Here is a 16,929-nt window from a genome sequence, read left to right as displayed (position 1 = left end):
AATCTTGTAGTGAATTTGAGCTGGTTCATTTTCGTTTCAGATCATGTATGATTTGTGCAGATTTTAAACAGTAGTCTGAGGCAAAATCGTTTACTTTCAAGTGTGTGTGACATTTTATGTTGAGTATTTTTAATGTAATATTTTGCTGTTTTATCAAGTACTTAGGAATGCTTTTGTTGTCATTACATTTTATATATAGTTTATTTAAAAGGTATTTGACATTTTACATATTTGGCAGTATCCAAGGAATAAAAAAATATTTGATTTGTTTTCCCCTTACACCTGTTGCAGCTCAGACTTTTTACAGTGTGATACCCATATAAACAGGGAAGGAAAATAATAGCTAAAAAATAACAATAGTATAAACTCTAAAACTATAACCATTGTTTTTACATAAAAAACATTTGACCTGTTGTGTAAAGTCCACATATTAAAAACCCTTCAGTTCTGCTGAAGTTCTAGGAGTGCACATGTTGCTAGAATGGTATCATAGAGTAGCTTGTGCCTAAACTTTCAGGCCGTCCCATGACCAATAGCATCTTAATTTGACATCTGGTGCATCTGTTAACTGCTGTGTTCTTCAAACCATGTTACTCATGTCATTTCTATTAGGATAAGGGCAATCCTGATGGTAACAGTGGCTGAATCTTTGCTCTGGTATAGAACATTGGTAGTAACCTCTCCTACCCTCTCCACAAGGTGGAGTAGAAATCACTGAGGGAAGAGTCTTTGGATTACCTAAAGCCTCAAATAAATCCGCTTCTTAGAGCGCCAAAGCTATTTAACCATGGCTAGAGGTTTAAAACAACAGCTGATACAGTTGTTTCAGAACAGTTTCCCCATGTTAACCGGATGAGACTTGCAGATACTCTGAGCATCTGTGACAGAGTTAAGAACTTTGCAAGTTTTTGATCAAGTCAGCTGGCTTGTGACAACACCTCTCCTGCTGGGTTCAGGTTGGTGTACTGGTTGGCTGTTTCCAAGAGCTCCAGCTCGGCCTGGATGTCGGACTGGGACTTGGCCAGGAGGAGATAGGAGTGGTTGAGGATTTCGATTGAAGACTGGGGGGGTCCTGGGAAGGTGCAGAGGCAGGGTTCACACTGCAGCGTGGGATTACTGCGGGTGAAGCAGGTGCCCAGCAACTTCTCTTCCTCATACACATACTCGTTGCCTTGGAGACATCGTATGAAGTTCTCTGTGTCGAGGACTACATAGTCTTCAGTGGTGTCTAGGTGGTCAATGTAGTCTGCCTGAGGTTTCCCCTCTGATGGAGACCCCAGGCCATGTCCAAGAGCAATGAAGGGAGGAGAAGGTTGATCCCCTCGCAGTTTTATGCAATCCTGCAATTCTTTTTCGGACACTATCTCCACAGGGGACGAAGTGATCTCATCATCGCAGAGTTTGTCGTTAAATGACTGCGGTGGCTGTAACACAATTAAAAAGATTTAGCTTGAACTCTCAAGTCTTTATGAAGCTTTAAAAACTAACATCCTGTGCGCTTGCTTAGGTAATACAAACTTGCTTATTAGTTCAGTTGAAATTTTATTTGTATGCTTCCAATGGTTAAAAGTCAAGGTGCTAGGGCATTTTCTGGTTATAAAATTCCGAATTGTGCTTTCAAACAATTGCTTTGGCTTTTTCCCTACTTGATTTCAGCAGGTCTGGACTTGGTAGTGCTCAGCACAAGACACTAGGGTCTTATTCATGACAGCTCTGTGTTACCTCAATCCACATTTCTACCCAGATAGTTTTGTTTTTATTAAATTGGCACCCAGACATAACCTGCTGAGTGTATATCATAAGGTTTCGCACTGCTATCCCGTGTAAGGGTGTATTCTAAAAGCCCTTGCCTCTGTCACAAAATACATTTCCTGTAATATGTTAAAAAACTCAGAACGTAGTGATGTCTATTCCTGTCCTAAAGAAAAAGTGTCTGAAGCAAAGACTCTTTTGCTCTTGTTTAAAATGGTAGTTTGTGCTTTATGTTCTTTGTCAAGGTCAATAACTTTTTTAAGGTATTTCCTGATGTTATTTTTACAAGAATTAAATTGTTCAACATGGGTCTCAAATTAAATATACTGGTTTTGGATACAATTTAGATTTTGATAGGATCAGTCTTGGTCTTAGTTTCAGTCTCAACATACCCAGACCTGGTCTAGGTTTTGGTCTGGGATTTGACAGGTCCAGCAATTGGTTTTGCCAGGTTAGGCCTCATTCTCGAAAGTTAAAGTCTGCTGTATTTATCTTGGCTGTATGGACATGAAGAGCACTGCTTTAAAAGTCTGATGTAAGACGGCAGCTTTTTTTTTTCTTGTTTTCCTGTTATCTTACCAACTGCTTGTTGATCTCCATCAGGAAACTTTCCAGCACTTTGTCAAGGTTTGGAACTGGTGGCCAAAGCAGCAGTTTGATCTTTCTTCAGAGAAACAATGAGAATTATTTAACTTTGGACTGTGAGAAACACATAAAAGCAACATGTTATTCATTTTTAATTTAGAATCTTTCGAGTGGGGGTAAATTATATAATAGAAGGGCACTGAAAAACAAATGGATAATTTAATATGTTGGTTCCATGTGCTGTGAAATCTGTACTGGAATTTGGGGAGAACATATGCTGTTAAGGAGCTGGGAACTTACCTTAAGCATTTTGAGCATGTAGCAATTAACACGGCTGCTATCAAAAGCAACACTAAAGGGATGAATGCCATCAGTAGGTATCCTGAAAATGTGTAAGACATAAAAACATCAACAGTGCACTGTACTGAAACTATCAGTACACAGATGTTCAAAAATGGATAATAGAGCATACAAAACCAAAAACTCTTATCAAACAGGTCACCAATCAATGTAATCAACAGAAAGATCTGGAATTTTTTTCCAATTTAGCAGGTTGTAAGTGAGGTGTATTGTAACTGCAGACCCACCGAGGCGAGAGGGAACTGCCACAGTAAGCGGTTCAGACCAGTCGCTCCAGGAGCCACTGTAATTGTGCCCATTGGGCCTGGCCCTGACCCGTATGTCATAAGTGTTCCCAGCAGGCAAATCCAACAGGGCGCTGGTGTTGGAGGTTTCCAGGGCCATTAGCTGCAAAACGTAGGAAAGCAATTAGCAATGCTTCAGTAATTCACTTCTAATCACACAAAAAAAGCAAGTAAGATGCATAGGAGTTGCAAAGTGCTACTTGCTAAAGGTAAAGAGTGCTACCTCTTTCAGGCTGAGTTTTGGCTCACGTTGAAGCTTGATTTATAGGACTGATGGTTAACAGATTCTGTTGATTTTTTTCCCCATTTTATCCCATTGGGGAAATGTGTTTAATGGCACACTCCCAACATAACAACACAATGACAGACAACATTTTAGCAACCAAGAAGTCAGTGCAACAGTGTTGCAGCAAGATAAGGGAGAAGATAGGTACGATACGTTGTTTGAAAGAGATATTGCATATCTCTTTGATTGGTTTAAAGTTAAGTTTGAAACCAATGACAACCTGAGGGGCTCCCCCTCCACCGGAGCCCTGCCCTACCTTTCTCTGCAAGTCCGCCGACAGAGAGGAGTGAACCTCGTATTGCAGCTGGTCGGCCAACTGTAACAGGGGGGGTTCCCAGTGTAGCCACACCCACCCTGTCCGGATCCCCCCTGTCAGGGCCCTCGGAGGGTCGGTGCGGACTGATGACAAAAGCACGAGACTCCGTTACCATGGCAGCAAAGGCCTTACCTGCCAGCCCCTTACTAAGTAAATCAGGGGACAAAAACACGTGAAAGACTTGAAAAGGAGAACTTGTGAAGGTCCAGTGCAAGGTTTCCTCCACTTTCTCGGTTTCAAAATAAACCCATCTAGTATTCAGTTTTAATTCATCCATCAGTTTTAAGTGAGACAAATTATTTGTTTCTTTTCCACACCCACAATCCCTTGTTTAGGTGACACCAGGGGCCTCAGTTCCTGGATGTTCTGATGTACCTTCTTTTTTTTTTGAAACCCAGACTCTTAAAGAGTTGCTCTAATATGTTCAGTAACTACATTTCTATAATACTTCTAACCAGTCTCCGATGTGTTTTTTTGGGACAAGACCTTTAATTAAATGAAAAAAACCTAGAACAATATGTCTAACTAAGGAAATAATGAGGTTAATTGTTCAATAACTTAGGTTGGAACAAATTTCAGAAGACACTAGGCCCTCTAAGACTTTGAGACGTGGACTACTAAGCAAATCAAATAGAGTTTTGTCAGTTCATTCATCAGTAACTTGGTTTAGATATCTGCATCATGTTTAATTATAATAATTGCTTACACTTATATAGGGCTTTTCTGGACACTCCACTCAAAGCGCTTTACAGGTAACCACCAATGTGCAGCATCCACCTTACAATGGTCTACAACGGTTGAAGCATCCAATATCCCATTGAAGCACTTTTTTATATTTTCTGTTGAAATGAGCTCTATAATAAGCCCTTGATATTTTTAATACACTAAAACAGTATCTATTTTTAATGCATTGTAGCTAACCCGATTTCTGCTGATAATAACATATCCTTCGATCACTGCCATGCCTTACCTATGCCATTCATCCTGAAAGGCTCTGTAAAGAATGTCCGGTTGTGATGCGTTGAGCTGGCTTGCAGAGTGACCGTGATGTCACAGGATTCTTCTCCAGGAAAGGTGCAGTGGGCGATGGGGTCGTCCGAGGTCGTCTCATTCTGCACGCACTTCTTCTGGACATGTGCGCCCTTGCTGGGAAAGAGAAGGTGGTGGAAGAGGCCCTGTTAATACTGAATGCTGAGCGCACATTAAGAAACTAGGAGCCAGTTACTGGGCAAATACAAATTGGGGGTTAAGACAAGATCTAATAGCAACTGATCGATCATTCATGGTGTGGAGAAGACGTAGGATGAATATTTAAATGCTAATGCACCATGAAGCTCCTACCATTTACTTTGTTTGTAATAAAGAGTGAACTGAGTGTCTCTCGTTGCCTCTTTGTCTCTCCACTGGCATCTGATGTTCCTGAGATCATGGCTGTGGCACTGCAGGTTGATGTCATCTGTCAAGAAAAACACATTGAAACTTCAAAGGAAGCTTCATCTCCATTTCTTAAGGTACACTGCCTAGAAGTCAGGAATGGCAATGTGTGTACTTTCTCAGGAGAAATAGGATCCATTTGACCCTGGCTCAGTGCATACAGCTTGTGATTAATTATTAATGATGGCACAGCTATGGGCTCTGGGTGGTACTCAAATCACTGGTCCAAAATGATCCCATTAATAAATAGATGTGTGCTCCTTCTGAAACTTTCTGTGGCACAGGGGTTAGCATTTCTTGCGGTGCTACCTGCATGGAATTTGGATGTTCGCCCCACGATTCCATGTTTGGTAGGTTAATTGGCTTGGAAAACTGGTCCCTGTGTTAATGAGTATTCCTGTTTCTCTGTGTGTGCCCTGCAAAAGACTGGCATCCCATCCAGGTGTATCCCGCCTTGTACCCATTGAATAGCCCTGTGACTCTGCACTGGATAATGGTTGCACTGGCCATATCACCCAGAAACTCACAACTGGCAACCCACTGAAGCTAAGCAGGTGTGAGCCTGGCCAGTACCTCGATGAGAGCTTCTCGGAAAAACTAAGGTTGCTACTGGAAGATGTGTTAGTGGGGCCAGCATGGGGCGCTCACCCTGCGGTCTTGTGGGTCCTAATGCCCCAGTATAGTGACGGGGACACAATACTGTAAAAAAAGGCGCCATCCTTCAGATGAGACGTAAAACTGAGGTCCTGACTCTCTGTGGTCATTAAAAATCCCAGGGCTTTACTATCGAAAAGAGTAGGGGTGTAACCCTGGCGTCCTGATCAAATTTCCCATTAGCCCTTACTAATCATGTCCTCCTAATAATCTCCATCTATGAACTGGCATCAATACTCTGTTCTCCTCCGCACTAATAGCTGATGTGTGGTGAACATTCTGGTGCACGATGGCTGTCATCGCATCATCCAGGTGGGGCTGCACATTGGTGGTGGTGGAGGGGAGTCCACATTATCTGTAAAGCTCTTTGACTGGAGTGTCCAGAAAAGCGCTATATAAGTGTAAGTAATTCTTATTATTAAAGCTGTTAGAAAATGGATGGATGGACATATACAGTAATCATTACCTCTTTTTTCAAAAGAGTGGGCTCAGGACCACCACTCCCACCCCCCCCAAAATCCTGATCTGATCTCCTCTCGGGCCACTGGCCATACCTCAGGACTATTGATTCGCTTTGTAACTTTTTCTTCACCTCAACTACGAGCACCCAAGGAACTGTGTGAACCTAGATTTTTTGTACAGGGTTGACCTGTGTTTGTTCTCAACCCTGCTGTCTCAATGTGTGTTCAGTACATGCCTTTCCTGCTACCCTTTGTGGTCTGTGTCATGAGGTTCTGTGTGTGAGTGTATATGAATCTGTACTGGGATCTCTGTGGCAATGGCAGTCTTGTATGAGGTGTACTGTTCAACAGAGTGTTCATGTCTGACAGTCTGTTACTTCTGCCAGAATTTTGATAATTGGTTCGCTCAAATGCATTAACCATCTCTTATAATAATTACTAATTCCTGGACACTCCACTCAAAGCACTTTACAGCTAATGGGGCCTCCCCTCCGTCACTACCAATGTGTATGGCTGCCATAGTGCACACAGTACTCTCACCACATATCAGCTGTCAGTGGGGAGGAAAACAGAGTGATGGAGCCAATTCATAGACAGGAATTATTAGGAGGCCATGATTGGTATAGGCCAAGGGGAAATTTGGCCAGGACAACAGTGAAACACCCCTACTCTTTTCAAGAGACACCCTGGGATTTTTAATGACCAGAGATAGTCAGGACCTGAGTTTTATATCACTGAAGAACAGCGCTTTTTTACCTCGTCCTCGTCACTATACTGGGGCATTAGGACCCACACAGACCACAGGCTTAGTGCCTCCTACTGGCCCAACTAGCACCATTTCCAGCAGCAACCTTAGCTTTCCCAGGAGGTCTCTCATCCAGGTACTGACCAGGCTCACTCCTGCTTAGCTTCACTAGGTTGCCAGTTGTGAATTGCAGGGTGATATTCAATTCAATTCAACTTTATTGTCATTAAACTTACACAGGTGCATAGTATGAAAAGTGTTTCTCGTTAGTCACTCAGGTGCATTATATAAATAGGACACAAGATAAGACAATAGACAGTAACACAATAGCAATAACAGTAACATGTAATAACATAAATAACATGTAATCAAGTAATCAAAACTGTGCATAATTCCGCAGAGCAAATATAACAGGACAAAAACAGTGCAGGTAATTCTTGGAACAGTGCAGAAATAGTATGGTTAAAAATAGTATGGTTAATTAATAAATATTAAATATTATTACGACCGGTACAGTTTTACTGGGCTATCAAGGGGACAGTACAAATTCGGCTTACATGTGTGTGTAGTGGTGTAGGTGATATGGCTGCTTTCTTATTAGAAATGTATTCATTGTTTATTAAAACTAATTAGAAACTAAAATTGACTACTGTAATGCTCTACTCGCCAGGGTATCTAAATCTACTCTGAACAAACTGCAGTATGTCCAAAATTCAGCAGCCAGAATCCTGACCAGGTCTAGTGCAAGTGTTCACATTACTCCTATCCTGGAGTCCTTGCTCTGGCTTCCGGTCAAATTTCGTGTAGACTTTAAAATCCTCATGCTCACCTATAAGGCTCTGCATGGCTTGGCACCTCAGTACCTGTCTGAACTATTATCGCCCTACTCCCCACCTCGCAACCTTCACTCTTCTAATTCTGCTTTCCTTACTGTCCCCCAAGCCCGTCTATAATGTATGGGTGACAGGGCCTTATGCCCCCAAGCTCTGGAACTCTCTGCCCAAGGATATCAGAAAGTCACCTTCTCTAAACTCCTTCAAATCCAGACTCAAAACCCTCTTCTTCAGAAAAGCCTTTACTTAACTGGTTCCATTCTTCACCCCTCTGCTCTTCTAAGTACCACCATCCACGGTCTCCTCTATATATTGTAATTGTGTTTTATCTTGTATAATCTTCTTATTTATTATTGTATTCTTCTTTATTGTTATTGTCATCCTGTAAAGCGCTTTGAGAAGCCACCTTTAAAGGTGCTATATAAAATAAAGTTTATTTGTATTGTTATTATTATTATTATTATTATTATTTTTATTATTATTATTGTTATTAAATAAAACAAAGGATAAAGGAATGTTAATGGCTGTCAGCTGAAATTCTGAACTTTATGCTAGGATTTCCCTACCTGGATGCTGAGGAACCACTGCACTGACAGGCCAAGACCACTCACTCCAGAAGACTCCGCTGTTGTAGTCGTCATGACGTTTAGCACGAACCTGGGCGCTGTAGATTTCGCCTGGGATCAGGCCCACCAGATTGTAAGCTCTGGACTTTGAAACATTTACCTTGAAAATACAGACACAAAGCAATGTGACATGCCAACACTAACCAAGGAGCTGTAAATAAATGCAGAGTGTTTCAGCAGGTAAAATGAGTAATTTAGGCATGGTGTTGATTCTTATGTGACATCTGGCATTTAGGTGAGGAAAGTCTCATTCTCCATGCTGGTACATTGTCCCACCTAGGAAAGAATGTCAATGAAAGCAAATAATCCCATCCTAGCTGCCTTCAGTCTGGAGCTGTCTGCTAGGACTTCACTGGTCATTGATTTCTGAATGTGTTGGGGGTCGTAGAGGCAGAGGCAACCACCATGCATTCATTTCAAATGAAACATTTAGAGATTAAATCTCTGGAAAGGAACTCTTTTATGTACTGCAGATCCCAGATGGGATTTTGTCGGGATGCACCTTAAAGCTGTTAGACCTAAAAGACCTCTGGCATAATCATCCAAAGCTCACTTCAACCATCTTTTTAGGTCTAGCTTTTCTTTACTTTTGTTACATGATTGGTGATGTGGAAATTTATCTTGATGCTGACAGTGTTTCATTAGTATGTTAAAGATTTAATGTACCATTAAGATTTACTGTACCATTTGAGAGCAATGAATCATTAGCTCGACCTTGGGTACTTTGTATTATCATACAATTAGTCTTGCTATAAGTGTATCATACTTTTTAGGGTACAATATAATAAGTAAGAGCTGAATGATATTTCATCTAGCTTCAATAGACCTTATGAAAAGGAATATACAAAACAAATGCTTTCTGTTACCCTTCTAGTTTGTTGCTGTAAGTTGGCAGGAGCATATTTGATCTCATACAGCATTTTTCTGTATTGAGCTGCAGGGGCGTTCCATGACACCCTGAGCTGCAGTGGTTTCCCATTCTGGACAAGTGAGACATTCGCAGGAGGATCAGGTAGAACTGAAAAAAAGAGGAAAATAGGAGGAAAACTGTGAACCAAGTCATGTTACCTGCTTCATAGCCATAAAGGAACTTCATGAGTAAACAGTAATAGCAGAAAAAAAGGTATTCAGCATTTAGAGTTTCTTACTCTCAGTTGTTGAATGACATTTCCGCTCTAGATGACTTCCATCATATCCTAACAGAGTCACAGAATCAGAGTCTCACCCTAATCAAATATTATTGCAAAGCGAAATACGTTCTTCACTTCAGTTTCGTATTGAAATAAAAGCCAAAGTTCATCCTCCGTTAAAATTTTCTACATTTTGCCCTTAAGGAGTACATGAATTACATTTCTCCTATTGCTGTCCTATTTCTTTTGTTCCATACGGAGTTCAACAGATCACCCTGCAATTAACTGCAGCTCAGGATTTCAGTTCCTCAGCATGTGCACTGACCTTGGTTTTCAACACTGACGTTTCTGGTGTAGATAGTGTTGTTGGTGCTGCAGTCCACAACTGTGATGTGCATTACAGTGAACAGAAAGACATCATGGGCTGGGAAGGAACAAACATGAAGCAGCGTGTTCCGATCCCTCTGCTGCGTGAGAGCACATTTCTTTTCTTCGCTTTAAAAGAGAAGATGCCACATGACAATGGAGGTGCTCCCGCATCTCAATTACAACCCTTCGAAATTGGAAACAACAGCAATGCGTGCAACTGCTTGTAAAGTTAAGGCTAACGGACCTCTTCACTTGAAATTTGTGAATGAAAGATCCATTCCCAAAACGGAATGGACCAATGAGAAGGACTGCAAGAAACAGGGCAGGATGTAAAACTGTGTGCTTAAGTTCTGCGCTGGCATGCCTCAAAGCTACTCTTGTTGTGGCCCCATATACTGAATATGTGTTTTGTACTCCTTAAGAGCTTTGTCTCAAACAAAATACTGTTAAACATAGTTCAGGGCTGGTCTGTCAGACATGCGGGTGTACACTATATCAGGCTTTCATGTCCACAGAGAAAAGTGTGCAAAATGTTTAAATAAGAATGATTAGTAGAAATAAAAACCCAATATGTATGGTAATCCAGGGACTGGAGTATTTTTACATTGTTTATACCCCTCTTGAATTAATCATTCAGTCTATACATTTTGCTGGTGTGTGCGACTGCAGTCAAAAAATCTTTCAACATTGCTTGGGTGGAGGTTGGGTTACACTGAGGTTGTATTTTGTTGCATTCTTTGGATGATGTTGTTCTCATGGAAAAAAGTACAGCAGGGCTCCATTTTATAAGCTGCTACACAAATTGCAAGAGGAGAGTCAGATGTTATCTCTTATCTTAATTGGATCCCCCCTTTCCCCTTTCTTTTGCCTAGCCTATGTGCTCCTTTTTTTAAAACAATTTTGCCATCTTGAAAAATACGTTAAAGTCTACATAGCCAAATTAATAGGAGTTTATATGTACAGTCATCTTTTGTTTTCAATACTTCTTGACCTAATTTGTGACTTCCAGTTTTGTTTAAACGCATATTTTTGTTTTCCTCCTATTTACATACGTTTGAGTCATTTTCAACATTACAGCCACAATAAGGCATTTTGTTATACATAGGATGTGCCACATTTAACACGACTAACAGGTTAATGTACAGCATATACTGTATGTCCTGTTTGCAGATCACGATAGAATTGTTCTATTTGTAATATTTTCATCTAGTACTGTCTTGCAGTGCCAGTCAGGTAAGAAGCTTTTATCTATATTCCTCCCATACTTACATTTCTGTTTTGTAATAGAGCTCATAGGTAGAATCGTTGCCTTCCCAAAAGCAAGTGAAATCACTTTCTGTCCGAGTGAAGCATTTTGGGTCTTGATCATCAGCGAGGAGCAAAGAAGCTGTTAGAAAAAGGATGGTGGGCAGTGAGAGACACTGAAAGCACTGAATTGTGACATCTTCAGGCTTTTACAGTAATTGAATAGATTTGGGTATGGTGTATAGCAGGTCAGTGGAATCCTTTGCACCTGATTTAGAAATGTTGACAACAGAATTGTGGTTCTCAAAAACCTTTAAAAGGAAAGACACACATAATACAACCTTGTATGAATATCAGCAGCCTCTGCTCTGAGTTTCGTACAACTATTTCTTGAAAGATCCCAGAGATTCGTCGTGAAAAATAAGGTTGTGTATCAGACAACCACCAATACTTGATTTTCATATCATATCCTATTATTTTCCACTTGTTTTTCTACTCAGAATTACATATTTTGATCCACTTTTCACTGCTCATTTCTCTTCACTTCTTTTGCTCACTTCATTTCTTTGAAGTGTTACCAATTTTTAAAGACTCTAAAGATCTAATTAAAACAAGAATTAGATCCAGGAGGTAACTTGGAGCTCAGCTGGAAAAAAAGTCAGAGGGTTTGGGTTTTGGTAACATTCTAAATGATTATAATTATCTAGGGATTTAAAATATACGGTTGACAAGATGTAAACAGGTCTTCTTTGGTTTGGCTAAGCTTCAATATTTTAATAGTATCTTATCCTTTGCTTTGAAATACGTGTTACAACCAACAATAAATCTTGTGACAAAAATGTGGCAGTACTGTATCAAATTTGCACTGTGAAAACATGTTTCATGAACATGAAAATATATAGCAGAACTGACTACATGTACTTTTTTGACAATACAACCAATTTGTAGTCAAAGGGTTTGTAGCCCACTTTGTGAACTCTGTTGTTTTGGCCTTTTAGGATTCCAGCACCTCTGTTGATGCAAGTGTAGTGTGGTGGAAAATAGCCCTTATTATCTTCCTCTTCTCTGGTACTGCTAGTGGTTTATATGGTCTTCCAAGGTTGAATCATTTCAAGTTGTGAAAAGACGGTGTGTTATATTGTAGTACTCTCCTCTATTTGTAAAATCTTCAGATTTTTAAAAAATGTTATATGAATTACTGTGCATTACTGAATAGATATAATGTCAGAACATTAATAGTAACTATATAACTGCTGTTCAGTAGTTGAGAAAATCCTATTAGATAGTGGAAGATATTTTGTTATACTGCATATACAGGTAAACATATAAGTAAACATATAAGTTTACTTATAAACATATAAGTGAGTAAGTATTCAAAATGAAAAGTAATATTTATATGAACACAACGTATCTAAATGGATAATATTAATAACACAGTCGACAACAGACATCACATCCTTTTTTTGAAATTCAAAATATACAATGAATATACAATATTTTACATACATATAGTTACAATAACCATGAAAAGGCAAAATAATTAATAGTAAACTTGTGATGTTAATTGCATATAAAAGATAGTCATGAAATAGACATAATTTCCAGAAATAATGTATTTTGGAAAAATAAATCTTGAATAATTGATACAAAGAAAAAACTGGATTTTTTTAGATTATTATTTTATCGGTTTTCATTTTTAAAATATTTCTTCCCCTGTGATGTAATGTATAATTTATCAAAAACTTTCAGGCCCACCATATATAGTTTTTAAAATTAAATACTAGAGTTGCCAGACGTAACATGAGTGTATTATATCATGATACTCATTGAGAATCCATAAGACATTTTTCTGCACAGAGAAATTACATAATTCGATACACGTTTCCTGTTATATCCTATCCTGATTCCTGTAGTATTTGTAGCTTATCCAGTAGTTATAGATCCATATAATACAAAATCGTATTGATTTAGAATAATTTTAATTTAAAAATCAGAAAAACCAAATTCCAAACTAATTGTAGTTACATGGAAATGAGGCACGTGTGGGGATGCAAAAACTGTACCTAAAGAAAAAATTCAATCCTTCCCACGCTATGTTTGTGTCCTGCAACCACAGGATGAAAATTGTATGAACTCTGATGCTGAGATACTAACATCCAAGAGGTAATTTGTCGCCAAGACAAAAACAAAGAAAATGTACCTTTCTTTATCAGAGGAGAGACAGGTTCAAAGGTGGAGACCAGCGAAGTCCTCCAGCAGATCCAAACAGAAACAGAGATCCAAAAGCAGATTTTTAGCTCGAACCCAGGAGCCATAGCCAAAGCAGGTACTGGCTATATCCCATCACCACTTTCTTTCTGTTGTTTGCTTGAAACAGGAGGCTTTCGAAACGTACGGGCATTATCTCACAGGGCTCAGCTGAGCAGATCAGGAAGCCTGTGGCTGGTGGATTGAGGCAAGAGCCCAATGGGGGCCTCATTCCTCCCCCCCCAAACACAGCTTTGCCACTGTGCCCCGCACCCTCCCCACTGCCAGGTACAGAGAGTGTGAAACTGCATTGGGTGAGCACCGTTTTAGTGGGCCCCTGGAGTAAAATGACAAAAATCCCCTTCGAAAAGACAGGTAGAATTCAGCTGCATTCTGCCTGATTTCTAGGATCCTTTATACGAGTTATTTCAACACTTCTGAGACAGAACGGTAGCAAGCGGTACAATCCAGAATACCTTGCCATTCAGTTATGTTTCTTGTTCCCAAGGGCAATGCAGTAGTTTGATCACAAATCAGATCCGCCTCCAAGAAAAAGGCCCTAGTAGTGGCAGATGCCTAGTGACACACTGCAAAATGATCTGGTGTTTCTGATGACCTCCAAAAGGAAGTTATGTACTTCATGCAGTGAAACAGTGTTTATGGTAGCTCTTGAGCAGCTTTGGAAAATGCCCAAGAGAAACAACAGTTACTGACACAGAATTGAAAATGTGACATGATTTGTGAATTTTGTCATAGCAGACGTAATGTAAGAATATCATACAGTCATTGCTTGTCTTTCACCTCTGACCAGGACAACGTGGGACCCTTAGTATCTGTTTCAGCTCTTGTTTAAGGATCTCAGTTTACCTCTTTTAGATTCCTGGTTCTGTTCGATACAAAAGAAAACGTCTCATTTTTACTCAACCAGTTAGCCTTTGAATTGCTGGTATTTCTTCAATGTGCACCACAGGCACAAAGTATAACCGCAGGTCCTTCGTGAGAACTGTTCTCCTAGCCATCAAGTTCTCTTTTTCCCATCTTAATCTCGCACACGATCTGAAGTAGTCTTGAGCTTTTGAGCACAACACGAAAGGGGCATTACAGAAAATATGAATTGTTTATAAAAATGATTCATTATCTAATAAATCACACTTGATTCTAACATATCGCATAATGTTAAATGTAGAAATGTAATTTAACAAACCTAATGACATAAAGAAACGCTTTGTACATCTTCTTCAAACAAAGGTTTGCTTATATTGCTTCTATATGGTAAGACTAAGTGTATACTGTACATTGGGATAGGGAGAGAAACATTTTTTACCTAAGTTCTAGAAAAGACTAAGAGCTTAACCTGCATTCCTGGAGGTTTTCAGACACTTTATTTTCTTCTCTTGTTGCACATGTTAGAACTAGGCAGTGATGTATGGCAGAGTAGTTTTAAAATGAGAAAATGAAGTGCCCTTTTTCGGCGACCTCCCTATCAGCTTCTTCAGGACACAGAGAGACACTGAGAGCACCAGGAAGCAGGCACATGTCTCCTCTGTGTGACAGGCTGAACCCATGGCTTGTTGTTTAAGGAAATCCTTTGACAGATCAGCAAGATGCAGTAAGGAAAAGGGCCAGGGACTTCTAAACCACAAGGCATAAAAATTTTTGAAATGTGGTCTCCCGCTGACACTTGAATAAGTGACAAGTCTTGAGCACACAGGGCTCCTCTTCTGTGTAACTACAGTACTTGTCCTTTCTTCCCAAGAGTAAACACTGTGTATTAAGTGCAATGAGGAATCTACAGAGTCTTCAATAAAGGAACTATATTATTTTGCATTTCATATCAGTTATGGCTTTTTTCTTGACTGTAAAATGTATTGCATTTGGTGCTATTATTCCATGTAAAAATATTTTCTAAAATACACACTATCCACTCACATTACCCTCCCAGCTGCTAGTTTTTGATCCAGCTGAGCTTTCAATTATGCAATCGAATCCTTGAGTAACATGATTTATTTTAACTCTCTGCCTCGAGTTCCTATAGATGTTGGAGATAAGCTTTTAACCATGGTATTTTGTAGGTAACTTGATCCACAGCGAATGAAGCTGCAAATGTTCCAAGCAATCAACTTCAGCAAACTGTTAGTTGGCCTAAGGATTTATTTAAGAGTTCAGATCGAGTGAAAAGCAGATGTGAGGGTTGGAAGCCCCTATTCTGTACTGTTGCAACTGGCAGTTCTTCCATAATATTAATATTAATTAATAATAATATTAATTTTCACGGTGTATATTTCAGCTGGTGAGGAAAAAATACCTCTGTAATATTCACATTTGTAAGGACAGCTTAGTGAATGTCTTATGTACATCTACTGCTGCCCTCCTTAGTCAACAGTTGACTGTTGCTGTTGTCCAGGAATTGATGTCACAAGATGGAACCCAGCTTGCATCAGGTGTTTTGATCCTTATCCATAACGCCCTCCTGCTGGTGGATCAGCACTGATAGCCAGTTATTGCTCATCTCCTGCCGTCCTCCATCTTAACACCTTTCTCCCGTTCCAGAGCCAGCATAAGGCTCTCTCTCTCTCTGCTGCCTCTCCCAACCTTCGAACTGCTGTCTTTCTGTCCTTCCCAGTTAGCCCCACAGCTCTCAGCTCTCTCCACACTGAATAGGGAATCCTCTGTATCCAACCGCCACCAGGAAAAAAACACCTCTGCTACCCTTTCCCTCTGCAGTTTTGTACCAGATCCTCATATTTAGCATGTTTCCTCTCAAAGGCCTCCTCACATCCTTCCTCTCATGGCACCGTCAGCTCAATGAGGATGATCTTCCTCACTTAAGGGGACAACATCACCACATCTGGCCTTAGGGATGTTTTTACAACCTCTGGAAACTGCAGCCTTCCTCCAAGGTCCAGTCTCATGTCCCATGCTGGAGCTTTATGCAGGAAAGAATCCTTGATTTTCCTTGACCTTGTCCACTTCTCACCCTCTCTGACAAATGCAACTGCGTTTGTAAATCCCCCATGAGCTTGCCGTTTCTTTTCGCCTCTTTCTCCAGGATATCCAAGAGTGTCATCAAGGCCTTGTCATGCCATCTATAACTACCTAGTGGAAGTGCCACCCTGCCCCCAGAGAGAGAAGGTACCTCTCTCTTCACAGAACCAGCACTTTGATCTTCCCTCACACCCCACATTTGCAGATCCAGTGGTAATGGGAGGGTGTTGTAGACCGCCCACCTCAGGAAAGAGATGCGAAAGGGCTCCAACCTCCACAATTCTGTCCAAGTCAATGTCTTTCAGGAGGAGTCCACTTTGTCCATTTGTCCACTTGTCTCCCTGCACTTCGATCTCCACTGTCCTGGACCTTTGGCTCTCCTCCCGAGGTGAATAGCATGACAAGTCCCTTTTTGCCGACCCTGTATTTATTAGGTTTGTGTTGTGAAGATTGTGTCTTGCTTTTTATAGGTTATACAAAAAAAGTTAAAGTAGGCAGCTGCGTCAGGCTGCAAAGGAAGAAGTAAAGGTTCATTCCATGCTCAAAAGAGAGGAAAAGAAACACAACGTTTCGGCTGTGGAGCCTTCATCGGAAAGAACCCAAAGAAGGATCTACAG

At 40.3% G+C, this 16,929-nt stretch overlaps 1 protein-coding gene across 1 annotated transcript; it reads right to left on the bottom strand.

The window, feature by feature from the left end:
• Positions 1 to 182: 182 nt before the first annotated feature.
• Positions 183 to 15,439, bottom strand: mpl (MPL proto-oncogene, thrombopoietin receptor). The gene is made up of 12 exons (XM_015355641.2): positions 13,281 to 15,439; positions 11,105 to 11,222; positions 9,792 to 9,961; positions 9,203 to 9,354; positions 8,277 to 8,436; positions 4,925 to 5,039; positions 4,554 to 4,729; positions 3,524 to 3,666; positions 2,925 to 3,084; positions 2,638 to 2,719; positions 2,332 to 2,416; positions 183 to 1,424 (listed from the first exon to the last, which is right to left on the bottom strand). The coding sequence occupies exons 1-12, from the start codon at positions 13,393 to 13,395 to the stop codon at positions 918 to 920; spliced, it is 1,983 nt and encodes a 660-aa protein (XP_015211127.2). The 5' UTR covers positions 13,396 to 15,439; the 3' UTR covers positions 183 to 917.
• Between the last annotated feature and the right edge of the window lie 1,490 nt (positions 15,440 to 16,929).

Source organism: Lepisosteus oculatus, chromosome 9, assembly GCF_040954835.1.
Source record: "Lepisosteus oculatus isolate fLepOcu1 chromosome 9, fLepOcu1.hap2, whole genome shotgun sequence".
Classification (NCBI taxonomy): Eukaryota; Metazoa; Chordata; class Actinopteri; order Semionotiformes; family Lepisosteidae; genus Lepisosteus; species Lepisosteus oculatus.
The sequence above is the reverse complement of the archived record's forward strand: the minus strand, read 5'-3'. Positions and strand labels throughout refer to the sequence as shown.

Bases quoted from the DNA above. Each gene is read 5' to 3' on its own strand.
- mpl (XM_015355641.2), bottom strand. From the start codon at position 13,395: ATGGCTCCTGGGTTCGAGCTAAAAATCTGCTTTTGGATCTCTGTTTCT. The intron at 5,040-8,276 runs GTAGGGAAATCC...TTTTCTTGACAG, and splicing joins AGTGGTTCCTCAGCATCCAG to ATGACATCAACCTGCAGTGC. The intron at 1,425-2,331 runs GTAAGATAACAG...ATTGTGTTACAG, and splicing joins TGGAGATCAACAAGCAGTTG to CCACCGCAGTCATTTAACGA.